General features: G+C 37.8%; 2 protein-coding genes across 3 annotated transcripts in view; one reads left to right on the top strand and one right to left on the bottom strand.

Moving 5' to 3' along the window:
• The window catches only part of LOC137984896 (uncharacterized), a 31,574-nt gene extending 29,643 nt beyond the window's left edge, over positions 1-1,931 (bottom strand). Inside the window, exon 1 of the mRNA XM_068832235.1 lies at positions 1,619-1,931. Coding sequence (XP_068688336.1) covers positions 1,619-1,711 — 93 coding nt within the window. The 5' untranslated portion in view covers positions 1,712-1,931. The remainder of the gene's footprint in view (positions 1-1,618) is intronic.
• Positions 1,932-2,279: 348 nt separating this feature from the next.
• The window catches only part of LOC137984365 (histone-lysine N-methyltransferase SETD2-like), a 40,767-nt gene continuing 24,323 nt past the window's right edge, over positions 2,280-18,723 (top strand). Inside the window, exons 1-12 of one of the 2 annotated variants that reach the window (XM_068831538.1) lie at positions 2,280-2,444; positions 2,577-2,633; positions 4,789-4,807; positions 5,055-5,143; positions 7,442-7,500; positions 8,023-8,083; positions 10,863-10,914; positions 11,550-11,626; positions 12,637-12,760; positions 14,563-14,640; positions 15,018-15,115; positions 18,342-18,516. In XM_068831538.1, the coding sequence (XP_068687639.1) occupies positions 2,584-2,633; positions 4,789-4,807; positions 5,055-5,143; positions 7,442-7,500; positions 8,023-8,083; positions 10,863-10,914; positions 11,550-11,626; positions 12,637-12,760; positions 14,563-14,640; positions 15,018-15,115; positions 18,342-18,516 (882 nt within the window). In that variant the 5' untranslated portion in view covers positions 2,280-2,444; positions 2,577-2,583. The remainder of the gene's footprint in view (positions 2,445-2,576; positions 2,634-4,788; positions 4,808-5,054; positions 5,144-7,441; positions 7,501-8,022; positions 8,084-10,862; positions 10,915-11,549; positions 11,627-12,636; positions 12,761-14,562; positions 14,641-15,017; positions 15,116-18,341; positions 18,517-18,723) is intronic. The other variant, XM_068831537.1, reaches the window with a different exon arrangement.

Raw genomic sequence — 18,723 nt, 5'->3', positions numbered from 1 at the left:
TTATAGAAAATGAGAATTTTTTTAAAAAAATAACTATTATTGCTATTATTAGAATTAGTACTAGTATTTGTATCTCTATAAGCCTAATACTTGTTTTAGAGTTCTTTATTTGGTTTTTTCAGTGTGTGTATTTTTACTGATAATTTGAAATAAATAAAGCTTATATAATAATAATAATAATAATAATAATAGTATACACTATCTTATATTTTACAGTGACCTTTGCCTCCCACTATACATTATTTGTAACTAAGTTTGTGGAAAACCTGGTCAAATAAATAAATATGCAGTTTAAATTTTGAACAAAATTAAGACAATTAATATTTATTCTGCATGAAATTTTCAAGGTTGAACATATAACAATTATTAATATTAATAATGTTAAGATCTTCCCTAGTTTCTTTTCAGCTATTTCATCAATGTTGATATGAACACTGAAAAAAAATTGCTGTGTACAAATGACAGACTGTGTCACAAGATGTTCATGTGACAAAATGGCTGACTTGCAAACTGGTTAATAATAAATTACTATTTTGTTACACATATGGCAAATTCAGAGAAACTAATAATAAAGTTATAATTATTATTCCTTTTTAATCCAAAGGAAGGGAGCTCTAGTTTGGGGAAAAAATATGCACAAGAGATTTAACGTAGCTTTATACAAACCCGATTTGTAAAAGTTGTGATATGCACTTCACGCAAATTATGCCATCGTCACTGCATGACATTAAAAATAAAACAGAATCTCCAAGCTATAACCTCTGAATTAGAGTTATAAACTACTATTCTTTTAACATTTCAAAAATTACGTTTGCACTGAAGGTGAGTCATCAAACTATGGCGATTTGAAAACCTTGACTGTCACCAAATCACAAAATTAAAACACCAGACTTACGTAATGTATATGTAAAAGCATGTGTTCAAATTGGTAAGTTATATAGCCATCATCAGTTTTGCTACAAAATTACCTAATGTAACAGAGATACAAAAGTACCTTAGACTCTCAATGTTTGCAATGTTTGGAAGAAAGATAATAGAATTTTCCAGAATTGTTTTGAACAAAACTCTAACCAGTTAACTTGAATAACAGCTCGAAGTCAAGTGACAACACATGCAACATTCAACATCGATCGCACGTACCAATCAATGGCTTATTAAAATAAACGAAAATATATTTGATCCCTATCACAATTTGTTTATTTGTTGTCCTAAATCTGTACAAACAGCTGCAGAACCTAAGAAATCCCTTGAGATTCGTCAGCAGGGATTCAAATGTCAGAGTGGAACTTGTTCAAGGGTGTGGAACAAGAATGTTAAATTTGTTGCACGTAGAATTGCAACTACATGCATTAGTTTTAACTTGATATTCGTTAAAAATATATTACTAATACAAACATAACACTTCTTTTATAAGGTAAATTTAAATAATAAAGCCAGGATTTTCATTCATAATAAAGTGAGACAAATTGTGAGCGTAAGTCATTAAATCAAATAGTTGAAAGTTAAAAAGATAAATAATTACCTGTTATGTTATTTTCAAGAGTAGAGGATTCTCTCCGGCGAAAATTAAGAGCTGGCAGTAGCGATCGCCAGGACAGTTAACTCTTCTCTTGCTTACCTCATCAGCTGTAGTTTCAGCTGTTAACATATCTTTAAGTTCCTCTAGGGACTTTTCTTGTAACGGCGACAAGTCCCCAGTCAAACCACTCATGCTTGTAACGTTTTGAGAGGGTGAACCTCGCCTTGTACTCGTCTCGTTTAGGTGAAAAGATTCGCTTATCTCTCAGAAAATACATGATCCATATTTACAGGTGGCAGTCGTCGTAGACTACGTTATCTGCTTTTACGGATGATTGACCTGCATTTCAATATTTTGTGAATTATTTATCACCATAAATCTCTCTCATTAAAGTGCAAACCGATTGTTTCGAAGATGGTGATCGAGAGGGACGAGGGACCACAAACCCTTCAAAACCCGCACATTCTCTCGTGCACGCGGAAAGAAGAATTAAAAGAATCAAATTGTGCAAACAAAGCTGTAAGAAGCATAAAAAAACTCTTACGCTCTTTTTGTGATGGGTTGACATGTACCGAAAAAAAGGCATTTTACAGATAATGCACGAAAGCGCTAAAAATTCATTTTTGATGTCTGTGCAAGGAGATTTTGAGTGACAAGAAGATAAACATTTACTTGATGAAAAGTCGTGACTCTCCCAAGTTCGGTTGGCGGCTGGACCAATTACAACACGTGGCAGGCGCATCAATATCCCGTATGCACCAACACTTCGGTGAGCGTTCTATGCACCAAGGGGCGCGATGTGAGCTGATGTGATTCTGCTTCTTTTACCGTTATTATGACATGGATTGTAGCGTAGTGCTGTTCTTTGGAACGCGGAAGGGAAAAATGTCAAGTTATTTCTACCAGAGTAGAAAAAAGCCGTAAGGTGATATCTTGGAACAAAATCGTTTTGCAGAGCTGTCACGGTTCAGGTTTTGTTAGTCTGCATTGTGTTTACTAGCACACGACACCTTTCCTTTTCCAACTGGCGATCTGAATTTTACAAAACTTGTTTTAGAATAAGTATGAGTGCGGACGACAGACCTGATCGCTCTGGAAACTCAGATGACTGTGGGTGAGTTGGACAAAATATTAAATTCGAATAAATCAGAGTAAATCCTCTCGATCGAGGTGTGCGTGCATAGCCAAGACACCTCTGTTGTCGTTTGTCGTGTGAAATCCACCCAGTGTGGGTTTCTATGCAAGGCACTACCGCCACACGTTCTAAACACAATATTTCATTCACGCGTATTTGGCAGTAATTTAAGTGGCCCCAAACATGTCGAATCGGGTCCACAAATGTCTTATTTTAATTGAAATATACTCCAGCAGGTTGTTTAAAATTTAACATGCATGCAAACTCATTTGCATGGCTTCTTCGAGTAACCATGTACATTTCCCAATGCCGCATTTTGAACCTTTGATCCGTTGTAAGTGCAATTCGCTTTTCGTTTTGCAATACATCAGCGATTTCGCTCATTTTCACTTTTTCCATGCGGTATGCATGGCTGAAATTCAAGTTAATCCGCCTCGCGACAGCACTTGTGGTTATTTTTTGTGGGCAGCCAGATCCTTTCCGTGGCGATTGTCACGGTTGATCCGGAAGGAAGATGCCCTTTAACTTTGAGGTTGACCTGTTATTTTTAACTTAGATCTGTATGAGATTTTTAGCTAAACTGCAGAATACCGTGCCACTTCTTTGCATGTGAATGGGGCATATTGTTGTATACCTCGTTCTGCAAACGATGCCGCTTCAAGAACACAATCTGCACTCACTCGGTCGAGTTGTTGAGGATTTTTAATGTTAATTTAAAGGGGCAAAATAATTTCATGACACCCAAAATGCCCAAAAAGTACAATGACCCACAATGAAACATTGCAATAACCACTTAAAACTGTTGAAAAACTTAAAAGAAATGAATACAGCAAAAGGAAGGAGAAGAGTGGATGGACACAAATGGACAAGACTGAAATGGATTTCATTTGGGTAATCTTGAAAAAAGTTCAAAAAAAGTCGCCCTGACGTTTTTCAAGTTGATGGCAAATTGCCTGGATAAAATTGATGTCGTCTTTGCTTATGCAGAATCATCTTGTTTGTGATATAACAATAATTTCATCAGTAAAGGAATTCCACATTACCTGATTTTCAATTTTTAACTGGTGATTAACTAAAGATTTCCCCTAAATGCCCTAAAGTAACATAACATAGCCTCTGTAAGGAGACCATTGGAAGTTCAGTGAATTTGATTAAAAGAGGACAATACATGTTCTTTAACATTCAAGTTGTCAGGCTTTGAAGGATGTTGCATATGCACTTGAACATTTCTGGGATTCAAAATAATTTAAAGGATGGTTTTCATCAGCAATGTAAGTTTAGGCATCAGCAGCCTACTCAGACACCTGAAAAAGTACCCATATTTACCGGTAATGATAGTTTCTTGTCCTAAGAAAAGGTACCGGTACTTATGATTAAAGCCCTCCTTGGCTTGTGTCCGTGTATGTGGCTTTTTCTTATACTTGCGTCACTAGTGAAAACCACCCCTTTCAACAACAACAGCAACGTTAGCATCTGGTCCTTTTAGTATATTACTGGTGCTACACCATCACTTTTCTCTATCCACCAGTACATCTGCGGAAGTGCTCTTGGGGTAAATGCAAAACAACAACTGTCTGTATGAAGCCAATCATGGAATGGCAAGACCAAAACAATAAATGAAACACATCTTTAGTGACATAAAATTTATTTTGGCTTTGCTTTTTTACTATCATTATTATTATTATTATTTAAAGGGGGCACAGTTTTGGAGTGGACGTCGATGTAGTGTGTTATGACCCAATGACTCCTGACCACCCCCGTTGATGAGTAAAGTCGTCTGTGGTTAGACAGAGTAAAATCTATTGTCTCACTTCTAGGAGTCAAATGGGTTAACCCATGGCCATTCCCTCCAAAGACACCTATAGATTTTACTCTGTTTAATGCCAGACGATTTTACTTATCAGGGGCAGCCTTTGGGTGCCAGGGATGAGAGGGTCAACAACATCTGCTTCCAATTATTTAAAACTATGTCCCCTTCAAATAATAACTTTCCTTTGTATAGATGAATGATCCAGCACTCTCTGTTTGGTTCATGTAGATCAACAAGCATTCTGTGTTTCAATGCCTTTTTCTAAAAAGGAACTTTTGACTTTATACTTCTCACAATCTGAAGACAGTTTTTTTTTATTCTTAGGTCCAACAGTGAGGATGAGGTAATTTAATATTCTCTGTCTCATTCTATACCGCTTTGTCTGGGATGTCTTTTAGCATAAATTAATTTTGCCAAAAATGTATAGGAAACAGAGCCTGGAGACATAATGCTACATGGGTGCCATCTCTATAAATAAAAAATTACGTAGGGCATGCAAGGTCTCTTTGTTATAATAAGTGGTCAACTACTGATAGAATTTTTGTTATCCACTGTTTGAACAGCCATATTTTATTGTCCTTTTCTCCTAGATATCAGGAGAACATGTCATTTCATCAACAGAAGAGTACCAACCTCCTTATTATGAGCATGTTGAGGAGAATGAATATTTGTTTGACAGGTGAAGTAGTATTTTCAGCGGCAGTCTTTTATTGGTGAAGTACATTGAGGCAGACCAATGTAGTTTTGTGTCTCATAAGGCTTGGGTACGAGAATGGTGTGAGCTTCAAATGGTCTGAAAAATAAAAAGAAAGTTGACATCCCAGCTTCTCTGGTGAAAACATTTTACTAATAATTATTTACATGTATTTTCTTTCGTTTAATGGCTTTTCAAAAATATCTTTTATGTATAAATTTTTCGCATCATTTTTCTTAACATAAGATGGAAACTCTGAAAAACATCTGATGTCACCTATTTGGGGGTGGGGGAATCTTTGTAGGTAAAAAACTAAAAAGATATTCTGTATGGTAATTTTTTTTGGATAATTTTACAGTAGTACGGTAGAGCTGATTTTTCTAGTTCCTTCGATGTGACATTTTAAGCATGAACTTTTTATACTTTTTCCTAATTAAATATAAAGTTGCTATGGTAACCTTACACATCCTACCTGAGCTTGATCTATAGAGTGTTTTAACTCACATGATCAGTAACCTTGTTTTTCCACCAAAACAAAAGAAAACCTTTGCATGATAATAGAGCTCAATTCCCAGAGGATTAGCGCGGCCGCTGTGACGTCACATGAAAACACTCTATTACATGGTTTTCTATCGTACCCTCAAATGATTTGTCCATTTGAGCTATAAAAATCGTTTTCATGTTGGAGTGGAATTTTTAATGCTCTAACAATAATTGGTTTTTGAGGAGAGGGGAAACCTGGAGTACCCCACGGAGAATAACCACTTGAAGCAGAGTAGAGAACCAACAAACTCAACCTACTTGTGAGGCCAAGTCTGGGAATCAAAGCCTGGCCACCCCTGCTCAGGGGTTTCAATAACTTCTGAAATAGCCGTCCGTGATAGCCCATTGAAGGCGGTAGTTTGACAAGTTTATGATAGCATTTTTAGTGAAAATCAAGACAAACTAGGTGGCGGTGTGAGGCAAAGCAGGCGGCGGTATACCGCCGGTAACTGGCTTCTATTGAAACCCCTGCCTGCTCGCTCTCTAATCAGCTGCCTTAATGAGTCAGTGATAATACAATGTAATAATAGAGTTAACTGAATAGAGTGTAAGGTGAAGTGCTAGATTTATATCCCATATGAACCATGTGAGCGTTAGCCCTACTGATGGAAATGGGCCCACACAAGGACAGAGAAAAACTCTGACCAGAGTGGGAATTGAACCCACGACCTTCAGGTTAGATCTCCGCCGCTCTACCGACTGACCTAGAAGGTCAGACGGGAGCAGGCCGTGGGAACTGAAGATGTTAAAGTCATGGCAATGAACATGTACAAGTACAAGGAAAGGTTACGTTTATAGAAACGTTGGCCGTGTGAAGAGTTAACTCAGTTTAAAATATAAGTGCTACACGGCCAACGTTTCTATAAACGTAACTGAAGGTCGTGGGTTCAATTCCCACCCTGGTCAGAGTTTTTCTCTGTCCTTGTGTGGGCCCATTTCCATCAGTAGGGCTAACGCTCACATGGTTCATATGGGATATAAATCTAGTACTTCACCTTACACTCTATTCAGTTAACAATGTAATAATGACAATTGTAATGAAAACAAGGGAATAAATATACTGTAAATAAGGAGTAACTTTAGGTGGGTTGCACTTAACTACAGAAAGCATGGAATTTCTATTTGGACAAAAAATGTATCAAAGGAGGGCCTTATGGCGTCATAATCTTTTTGAGAGAGAATTTCTTTCAAAATCCATTCTACAGATTTTGTGTTAGAATGCTCTCATACTGTTGCATTAAAAACATAGTTAACTTGCTGAGTTTTTTAGGCCTTTTCTGTTTTGGTCACATGAGTTATCAAAATAATATGGTTGCGAGTCGAACCATAGAAAGGAATGTTAAAGGCCCACCTTCACCCAAAAGTCAAATGTTGCGGTTGTTTGTGTTTGTTTTTCAAATGATGACTTGTCCAAATACATGATGTGATTGGCTAAAGGCACTCAGGCGAATCATGCGGGAAACAACATATCAGATATTTACATGTCTGTAGGTAATTTCGTGTTACACGAAATTCAGACACGGTGCGCAATGACTCAAATAGAACACACTTGGCAAAAAAGGATTACCATAGAGTTAAAAGAATTCAAGAAATGACTAATTGAAGGGGTCCATAGCAATGGCTTGGTAGTTAAGAGCCACCCCTGAAGTTAAGATTTACATGTATAGCTAGTGTGAACATGCTAATCATGAAAAGGCCGTTATGTTACACAGGTCACTTACTAAGATTACTGTTTTACAGAAAAACGAGGGTCAACAAGGAAGTTCGGAAAATGCAATGTGACTGCACCTATGAAGCAGGTGAATGTGTTGATGATTATTCACGTCTCAACTGGAGTGGTTCCAGGCAATTAACTGCATTGTAGAGGTGTCTTTTCTTTTGTGTTCCCTGGGTTGATGAGTATGGGTAAAGAGACCTCTGCGGTGGGTCAAAACTCATTATTTTGAGCATGCACGACGGTCTCATAGCAACCAAATCCTCATGTGATAGTTCTTTTGTTGTACGGGCTCATTTAACAACAACGCAACAACATAATTACTGTAAAGGAATGCTTGAGTTACAGTCAACAAACATACATGTATCATGGGACATGCTTTTGTGGAAGACTGGGGCAAGTTTAACGTACAAGATGGCGGCAAAGGACTGCACAGGTTTTGTTTCGAGAAGATACTCCACTGTAAGATGCAGCTTGAGTTTAGATCACATTTGGAGCCAACAAGCAATTTCTTTGAGAAGAAATGCTGCGCCTTGTAACTGAAAAACTACGGCAATAAAATTATTATTATTATTATAAAAATAACATTGTTTTTCTCTGTCTTTAGATCAGGATGGTTTTATCGGCTGTGGGGAAAATTGCCTCAATAGACTTCTTATGATTGAATGGTATATTTTGTGACATTTTGCTTTGTTTTTGTTGTGATTACATGTCACTGCTCCTTCCCCTGCAGTGGTTTCAATAAGTGCTGACAGCCAACAAAAAGCATTGGCTACTTCACTCAGTGAAATCGGCTTGACTTTTTTCTCCTAAATTGAAGTACAGTACCCCTCAAAAGTAAGTTACCAGTCTCATCTTGCTTCTCACGAGACGAGAGACGAGACTCTCATCTCAAGAGACGATTCACTCGTCTCGCAAGAATCACTGAAGTGGCAAGATTGGCATAAATTATGATAAAAGTCCGACAGCCGTAATTTAAACCACAAAACGACGCTCTTGTCGAGCATGAAACTAAAATCAAAATTAAAATACTGTTAAAACCGAATTAGAAATCATGTCAATTGAGTAACGTTTCATGTTTTTACTGTGGTGGCGTTGTAAACAGATCTCTGTGAAATTCTAGTCAGAATGGTCAGACGCCTAAAATCGCCGTGTGAAATAAAGTGAATTCGGATACATTGTGTTTTTGCTAGATGATTTGGTAATTATACTAAAAATTTGCATTCTGGCGTACAAAGATAGAGAATAGTTCTAACATTACCCACACCTAAAACTTTATTTACAAGGTAATGGTGTATTAAATATTTCCATCGCTTTCTAATTCAACTCAAGACTAGAACAAAAACTAAACTAAATGTCTTTACATCCAGCCTTTTTTCCCGTTGCAAAAATTTGTCAATTACGACAACAAATTTGCGACATTGCGTTTTCAGACCTTTTATCACATAATTGAAATGCCAACAGATCAACTATTCCGTTTAGTAGGCAAAATATGCATGGTGATTAATTGACTCTTTTTAGTTTGAAGGATTTATTGCACATGAGTTTTTTTGTGTTTCTTCTGCCCATGGCTTTCCAAGATATCCAATTCCACCAAGAAAGAAAGAAGAAAAACCCAAAAAAGTAGCCAACAAATTTATATTGTCAAAGTACAATAACAATAACAATAACTAGAGAACGCATTTTGAAGTCATTTTCACACAAGTTTTGTCATTAAATATTTTTCAAACCACTTACTCTCAAAGTTCACGTTATACAAGGTAAATTAATATAAGCTAAATGTGCATCAGTTTTGTCGCAATGTTCTCTTCAATTGGAGCCCAATAAACTTGAATTTGAAAGGCAATTTTTTATGACAGTTCGATGGATTAAAGCTTATTTACTGAAGAAATCGATCAATTAACAGTTTTTACACGCAGAGTCGTGGTTTGAATCTCGACACACATTTGGAATGCAAGAGTTTCACAATAATACACTGTCATGCACCAACCGCATTAATTTTTCCATTACATTTTTAGAGTCAGGTGCTCCATTTTGGAGCGTGAGCTTCTTCGTGAACATGCTAGTCTTCGGAAAAGTTTTCGTTCATGCAGACACTTACAGTTTTTCGAACCGACTCGCGAGATGAGACTCTCGTCTCACAACAGGGTGGTAACTTACTTTTGAGCAATGACAACAGTCGGTTTCTCAACTCAAACCTGCAACTAATTTCAAATTTTATTGATACCCTTGGTTTTGTGCTTAGTCCAAATGGAGATTAGACTGCGAGCAGTTGGTTTCTCTTATGCTTCCCGAGAGAGAAACTGCTCCGAGCAACCATTTGATTTTCCATTGAGCATGTGCAAAGTATGTCACACCCCACGTGATGCATTTGATATCACCTCGTTTTATTTCGAGGGAAAATTATGTAATCTCTATGTAGCAGGCTCACCCAAAGGCAGCAGTTATGTAGCTAAACACATGCGCAAGCGCCAAAACAAGCTTACTAACTCGTTTTACTGGTTCAATTTTAATTTATTTGTCCTTGGCGCTGGACGGCAGCTCACTCAAAGAAACTGATGGTTGCTTGCAGTGGTTTCTCTCTCAGGAAGGGTAGGAGAAACCAACTGCTCACAGGGTAAATGGAGATAGGTGTCTGGAACATGTAGCCAGCACTGATATATACACATATAGACATTTCTTACTCAGGGCTGGAGGAGTCGTTTTTTGAGTCTAGTTTTCTACCTTTGCCCTTTCAAAATAAAAGGGTTAGCTAGTTGCCACTTTGCCGCTACTTTTGGTAAAGTAAATAAACAAATGACAAAAATTAATCATTGTTTCTCCCCATAGATTTTCTTTCAATCTGAAGATATGGAGCACAAGTTATAGTGTAATTTACATGCGATGTTACATACAAAAAGCATTTTCTCAAGAAATTGTTCACCATTTTCGGCAGTTTCTTTTCACACAAGTATTACAGGCTCGTATTTTGATTTGTTTAACCACTGGCAGCACATTTAATACAGTGTGACAATTTTGTCACTTAAATTTGCGAAATTACGAATAAAATTCGGATCTTGTTGCAAAATTGCGACTGGATTTTTTTTAAAATCTCGAGCCCTGTGATACTACTCGTAAATGTAGGCAAACCAAATGTGAGCCCCCTTTGCATTGGAAAGCTTCACTCTTCCCTTCTCATCACTGCATTAAAAAATGCACGCCGGGGAATCTCTTAACCTCTACAAGAGACTGGAATCTTATTTTGCCTCATAACATCAATGTTGGATCGAACATTTAGGTCATGAGAATGAATGAACTGATCACCTACATTGTAGGACACACCGAAATCTCCTGATTTAAAATCAGATTCTCGTCATAAGAAATAGAAGTGATAATAGAAATAGAAATAGAGTTGGGGTCATTATGTATTTTGATTAAGGCTGAAGGGGTTTATTTTTATTTTAACAGTAACAGCAGATGTACTTGCGGAGTAACATGTAGCAATAAACGCTTCCAACAGGTTAGCATTGCCAGTCAGACAGCTATATTTTGGAATTAAGATTGGTGCTTCAACAGCACTAGAGCTCTGTTCTTTAATTAAGCTTAATGGCAGATATTTTGAGTGATTTACTGAACTGAATATGCACAGCATGCAAGAGCAAAAGTGCACGTACTGAATCTTGAGGTATCAGGAAGTGCAAGCCTTTAAGTGTTCTGGCAGCATTCTTCATAAAGTGCGAAAACCCATTGATGCGATCTGCCTGCGCACTTCGTAGAAGTAACAGCTTGTTTGCAAAAAGTGTGTCTGTTAAGGGGTAAACCAGTCTGCAAATATTGCCTGAAAACTGAAGAAATTGGGCATTTCTACATGTAGCAGGAAAACCTTCCAATAATGCATGCGTCGCGACTTTTAGAGGCTCATATTTTCTGGTAGCATGCATTTTCATGATGTATGAATTCCCTCTACCGAGAAAGTGTGAAAATGTTAAACTTCTTTGAAACATTCTTATTATTACAGTATGTAGCTCTTTTAAAGCGGTATTTGCACAAAATAATGCATAAAAAGTAAGGGCTGATTAAGCCCAGAAATACCTAATGGTTTGTTGTCATGTTGAATAATTTGATTTCGCAGTTTTTATCTACAAATTTCTGCAGGGCTGCAAAGTAAAAGTTGAAGTTTTAAAAACCTACAAGAAAGGGTGGGGATTAAGGACTCTTGAAGATCTTGAACCGTAAGTTTGTTTTGCATCGTCTTATCTGCAAACTCTACTTTTAAGACAGGCAGAACTGATAGTATTTTAAATGATTGGCATCATACCCCTGTACATGTAGTGAATTTGGCTTAATCCACTCACAAACAAATCTCGAAAAAAATTTCAGAAAAAGATATAGCTTTACAGCTTCAACAAATATGGGAAAAGATTGAGGGAAGATTTACAAGATTATAACATAGGCAGGAACAAAAGTCAGACCAGATTAACCTTGGATCGCTCACCTCGGATTGAGCGAAAAACGGTTTTGTACATGTTCATGTACATGTAAGCCAAAACTATCCAACATTTGTGCCAGTTTTACCAAGGTTAGGGCTAGGGTGATTTTTTTGAGGCCTTATCATTTTTTAGCGGTGATCCGAGGTGAGCTACATGTATTGAGTTGATCCAATCCAACTCTTGTACCTGCCTTTAAAACACCAAATCTGTGATTGTCATTCTGCTGGAAAATCTGTGCAAACCATCTCCTTCCTGAGAACACACTAAACCAGGAAACAATGAATGATCGAGTTTCTATAGCAATTGACTTCTCGCCAGATCACTGTAAAATTTCAAGATGCACTCCAACTCGATCTGCCCAAGTTAACAAAGATGGCAGATCATTAAATTTTGACCAGAAAGACACAATTGAATGGTCTGATCAGCTCGATTTCTAATCTGATTACACCAGAGTCTAGAGACAATCTTTAGACATTCCTCATTTTTACTTTACTTAAATTACAGTACTGCATGCACATGTAATGGGAAAGGAGATACTGATCTGTAGAAACATTACCTGAGTTGCAAACTGGCCCCTTTACCCAAACACACACTGAAGTGCTCTGCCTGTGCTTCTGCATTCAGGATCTTCTGACTGCATTTCCTAGAGTTTGCATTTGCTGTTTACATCTTTGGTCTTTTTTTTTATTTAACTGTATATTGTCTTACTTTTCATCGCATTAATTTTATACTAAAGCTCCTTTTCTTAAAAGGAATCAGTTCGTGATGGAATACTGTGGAGAAGTGATGGAGTACAGAGATTTCCAGGAAAGAGCAGAGCTGTATGACAGAGAAAACAGGCGACACTATTATTTCATGACACTCAGGGCTGATGAGGTATTGTACACTGTTATTTGTTTTACTCCTTGATACATGCATGTGTAGGAATGAGTAATCATGGTTACATGGACAGTATGTAGATGTCAGAACCATGTTATTTCAGGCAGGTACAAAAGTCGGACCGAATCACCTTGGATCGGTCACCTCTGATCAATGTAAAAAAAATGATGAGACCTTGAGAAATCACCCTAGCCCTAATCTTAAAGTGCCCCTAACCCCAAAATATTTTTTTCGCTGAAATGAATCTTTGCACCTGTTCGAGACGCATTGCGGCCATTTTTTCCTTTTTCTAACAAATCCTGCCATTTTATAGGCTTTGAAAGTTGCGAAAATCAAAGCATCTTGTGTTCACGACCGAGTCAGAAGGGGAGTGGGTCTATTCCTGATGTGACGTCACAATCTAATTTGCATGCATTTTTACAAAGAGTTAATGCCATGTAAATAAGTTTGTGACGTCACATCAGGAATAGGCCCACTCCCCTTCTGACTCGGTCGTGAACACAAGATGCTTGGATGTTCGCAACTTTCGAAGCCTATAAAATTGCAGGATTTGTTTGAAAAATGAAAAAAATGGCCGCAATGCGTTTCGAACTGGTGCAAAGGTTAATTTTAGCAAAAAAAATATTTTGGGGTTAGGGGCACTTTAAAGCTAACCTTGGTGAAATCAGCACAAACATTGAATAGTTCTGGCTTACAAAACCGTTTTTCACTCAATCCTGGTTGATCTGAGTTGATTTTGTCCAACCTTTGTGCCTGTCCTGCTATTTCCCAAGAGCTTTTTTTGTGTTATTAACATACTAATACAGACTTGAAAACAGGGTCGAACTCTCCTCTGTGCTTGCTCTGTGAGCATGTGACTTCATGTTAACCCTGGTTAAAACTGACGAGCGTACATTTTCATGTACTCTGGTAGCTTACTAGTTCCTAATTACCTCTTTAAAATATATGTTTTGTCCTGCAAATGTGGATTTATGTGATGACTGCACAGCAATGCTTTTTATAGTAATTGCACAATAAAAGTATAATGGATGTCATTTTTCTTGTTACAAGTGGTATCAACGATTTTATAAATAAAATGATAATTGCCTTTGATTCAGTTGGTCTTTTACTTGTGTACAAGTATGTAACCATTTATGCAACGATTGGTAGTCTCTTCAGTTCAACCACTGCACCTGGCATTTTGATTAAATTGCTTTTGGAATTGGCTATTTCAAATGCAAATGTATCCTAGCCCTGACTTAAACCTTCTTACTTCCTCTAATAATCCTCGCCGGGAGGCGCAGTGGCCTCATTGTTAGTGTGCTCGACTCCGGATCGAGTTGTCCGGGTTCGGGGCCTGGCCGGGGACATTGTGTTGTGTTCTTGGGCAAGACACTTTACTCTCACGGTGCTTCTCTCCACCCAGGTGTATAAATGGTTACCGGCGTAATGCTGGGGGTAACTCTGCGATGGACTAGCATCCCATCCAGGGGGGAGCGTAAATACTCCTAGTCGCTTCATGCTATGGAAACCGGAGATAAGCGCCGGCCTTAATGGGGCTTCAGGCTCGTAACAGAGACTTTACCTTTACCTTACCTAAAAAATAGAAACAAAGTAATCGTGAAGAAGAAACATACAAATGTACAATAATGTTTTCCTTAACTTGTGGCCCTCTTACTACAGCCTCACTAGTATTTCAAGTTTTTAAACTTTGCAGTAATTATAACAGTGTATACAATGTATTTACTTTTATTGTTTCCATTAAAATGAGTGCTGTGTATAGCATGGTTAATTATTGTTGAATTGCATTGATTTCCTAGATTATAGATGCCACTTTCAAGGGAAATCTTTCCCGTTTCATCAACCATAGTTGTGATCCAAACTGCGAGACTCAAAAGGTATCCTAATTAAAAGTTATACTTGTAATTATGCATGTCATTTAATTGATTGTCAAATATGAGAGACCTACAATGTATTGTGGAGTGGGAGGTAATGACTCTAAGCCGCAATGATCCTCCCAGATAAGAGAGCAACTTTAATAAGCAGTTAAAAAGTTAGCCTGGAAAAATCTGGCATAAGACAGTCACAGGGCTCAAACCGGTAATCTTGCAATAAAAAATTGCACTGAACTGCTTGGCCATCTGATGAGCTATCCATCATGCATGTACTTCATAGAGTCACCAATAAAATAAGCTTGCACCTTGGCCCAATTTTAGGTTTTTTTTTAATTATAATTTTGTGTTTATTGATAATGTGGGTGCTGTTTTCTTTATAGTGGACAGTAAATGGTTTGCTTAGGATTGGCTTCTTTACCCTGAAGCACATCTCTGCTGGAACAGAACTCACATTTGACTACAAATTGCAACGCTATGGGTAAGGCTGTCTCTGTTTTCTCTGGTTCCTGTGCAAGGATGGTAAATCATTGTCTTTGGTCAAGTTAAGTTAGGGGATGGGAGTTTGCCCAAGCATGAACACTGAACAAGCACTTTTCCCATACTGATTTGCATTAACCCTTTCAGCCCCGTGGGGTTCCCCATTGACAAGTAAAATCGTCTGGCGTTAGACGGAGTAAAATCTATGAGTGGCACTATTGGGAGTTAAAGGGTTAATCTTCGCATTCCATACTTTGCAAGCATAGAAACAAACAAAACCAATCTTGAGTGCAAAATTTAATACATTGGTATAATTTTAATCACATAATTTTATGCACGTAATTATCTAATTTTAATAAAGTTTTACAATAACAGTGTAAAACGCAGTTAATAGAGCATGACACTTTCGGTTGATATTCGTCTGTCACGTTATACATGTATAACATTATCTCTTGAATGCACATTCGATAACATGGCCAATACAATAGACAAACTGTATCTATGTTGCATGACTGTATGCAACATCTACAAATTGTATCACAATCATTATTAAAAACTGGATCGTTGGATAATGCAATTCGTAAGTTTTGATTGGCTAAGCCATCTTGGGTTATGAGCCATTATACCATGATCTACAAACACGGCAAGTTATTGCATGACTGTATGCAACATCTACAAATTGTATCACAATCATTATTAAAAACTGGATCGTTGGATAATGCAATTCGTAAGTTTTGATTGGCTAAGCCATCTTGGGTTATGAGCCATTATACCATGATCTACAAACACGGCAAGCATATGCGTGATTTTTTGGGCCTCTTTATTTTTATTGTAGTCTAGTTTTCTATATTTGGGGGCGTTTTTAATAAAACAATTATTCCACTCGCGCTTGTTGGATATGAGATGATTATAGCCAACTCGGCGCTACGCACCTCGTTGGGTATCTATCATCTCATATCCAACACGCGCTCGTGGAAAAATTGTTAATTATTTATTGGCAAAAGCGGACAAGAATATCTAATCATGTCTCATTAATCACTACACTAGTGGTTTAGTCCTAGATATAGTACCGCCTGGAAGTATTGACCCCTTTACCGCGTCATTGCGGCGTCACCCTGTCGCGTCTTTCCCTGGGTATTCCTGCGGTAGGCCGCTTTTCTGCCGAGGGAAATTTACGGCTAGGCTCCAAAGTTGCCGCGGGAAAGTCAACCGAGGTAAACCCTCGGTAATTAAAATTCCGCGGTAGAGTGGGGTTTCCGTTGACTTTGTGTTTCGATAAGCTATTGTAGATTGTAATGTTGAGATCCCAGCGAACAACAAAAACTGAACAAGTTTCGGCTGAAAATTGTGAACAGCAAAGAGGGTTATAGCCGCTAATCATGCACCTTGGTTTCCTTTTCCTTTTACATGCGAAAAGAATATCCGTACTGTAGCTAGATTCCGACCACATTTGAAACCTTCTTTGCGACATGCATTTGTATTTTGATTGCAGTGATTATTTCGGAGACTTATGGTGGACTATTCATTCGAAGGTTCGACGCTTGTCCCACTTGCGTGGACTTCGCCGTCATTTTATACATTTAAGTTTATGGGAGAATATGTCCGCTTGTTTTTCGCAGCTCAGCGCACGGAACATACATTTATTCATTTATTATCTCGATATCCTGCAAACAGGAGAGGGTTTTGACAATATTTACAAACTGAAAGCTTACATGTTCAGGGTGAACGGCTCGAAAACCTTGCGTGGCCAAGTTACGACTTCTTGTGGTTTCCTACTGCAGTATTACTTTCTAAGGTTGTTTAGTGTAACAAATCACAAAAAAGAAGAACACTCCAAGGAAAGAACCCAGGATATCAAACCCCTGAAATAGTCGAAAATTATTTGATCTAAACTGAAAAGATTGTTTTCGTGCTCTGGGTAATCATTGGTGCATATCGGCGTGGTTATGCAAATTTATCACGAGTGGATGCCCGCTGCGAAAAGAGTTGCATGTGAAAGCGCAACGTGAGCACTGGAGTAAAGATGGTTCGAACATTCTAAAGTTTGTTTCGCTTGCTGGTTTTGCATTTGTTAAAATTCGTATGCAAACGATGAGCGTTCAGATAAGTAAGAGACTTCTTTTCTCCACTAACTACAGTCTATTCTTAAATTTGTTTTCCATGCGTAATCAACATGCTGCAATTAAAAAATATTTATGGAATTCAAGTAGACTATTGCACGACTGATAAAACAACGCGAAAATGTATTTTGCTGCAATTGCTATGATATAACAATTTATTGCTGATGAAAAGCGATGAAAAAAGAAACCATTCTTAAATTATTCGTCGGTACGTTTGGTCTCAAAATAGTACCGACAAAGGCTCCGATGCCTCAGAAGAATGTTGCGATTAAAATTGAAATTTGACAAGTTTAACAATAATACAATGTATGTGGAAGGAATACCTGCTTTTAACCAAAATGGCGATGATAAAACGAAGACAATCGCACAAGTTTCAATTTCAGGTCTCCAAATAAAATAAAATCAAGCTTAGACGAAAAGAGATACAATTGAACCTTTTTCAAAACCAAACAAATAATTTCTCACGCACACATACAGTATTACAACCTGGAGAACAACAAGTGTTGCGTTGGCTGGATAATCAAGCTGTCGCTTACGCTGTATCTTTAAAGAAGTCTTCAGTCTTACATTATGTAAAGATTATAAAATTTGAGTCCTTACGTAAATGGCACACTTTCTCATTTTGATTACAATATCTTGCATTAAGAATCGATTCTTCACACCATGAGATACAAAATTTGACAGTCTTCCACTTATTATACAAGAGCAACAGATCATTATTCTTTCCTGCGGCAAGCCTCGTCTTTTCTCCCGCGGCAAATTTCCCGCAGCAAAGTGCACCTCGGTTTTACCGAGGGAAAAAAATTTGCATACCTCGGTGCCGCGCGTCCACTACCTGCGGCAAAGACGAGGTATTTCCTCGTCCCTAGGGGTCAATACTTCCAGGCGGTACTGTACCTGTGTATGCATAAAAGGTCTAGTAAAGTCCATAGTTTCATTTTCCAGCTTTCAAAGCTGGTACGGAGTACCTTATCTCCAACAGAACTGTTTTTTGCTTAATTAATGTTCTTGTTACAGTTATCATACAACTGATCAACTCTGGCCGTTGTACAAAATTAAAACTAGCTTTCAGTCACAGTTTCTAAATACTGATAATTTTCTCAATAGAAAAGTTGCTCAGGTATGTCATTGTGAAGCGTATAACTGTCGTGGTTTCATTGGTGGTGAAAAACAGACTCCCCTTAAGAACACTGTAGAAAGAATAACTACTCCGCCAACTAGTTCCCCGAGGAGGAGGCAGCGGAAAAAGCGAAACTTAACAGCTGACTTTGACGATATCACTGTAAGTTGCAATCAGAACAAACTGCTTTGTTTTCTTCTTAAATAATGGTAATTGATCTGCCTTCATGGAGTTTGGTTGTCTTAATGAGTGCAGTCCCAAGAAGCACTGTTTTTGGTGACTGATGATTCTAAATGTACCTGCCGTGAGTCATCTACATAATTTCCCTGAGTGACATCTGCTCAGGCCCGGGTTGCGCAAAGCATGGTT

This window comes from Montipora foliosa, chromosome 14 (assembly GCF_036669935.1).
Source record: "Montipora foliosa isolate CH-2021 chromosome 14, ASM3666993v2, whole genome shotgun sequence".
Lineage (NCBI taxonomy): Eukaryota > Metazoa > Cnidaria > Anthozoa > Scleractinia > Acroporidae > Montipora > Montipora foliosa.
Note: the sequence above shows the minus strand (reverse complement) of the source record. Positions and strands in the feature narration are given on the sequence as shown.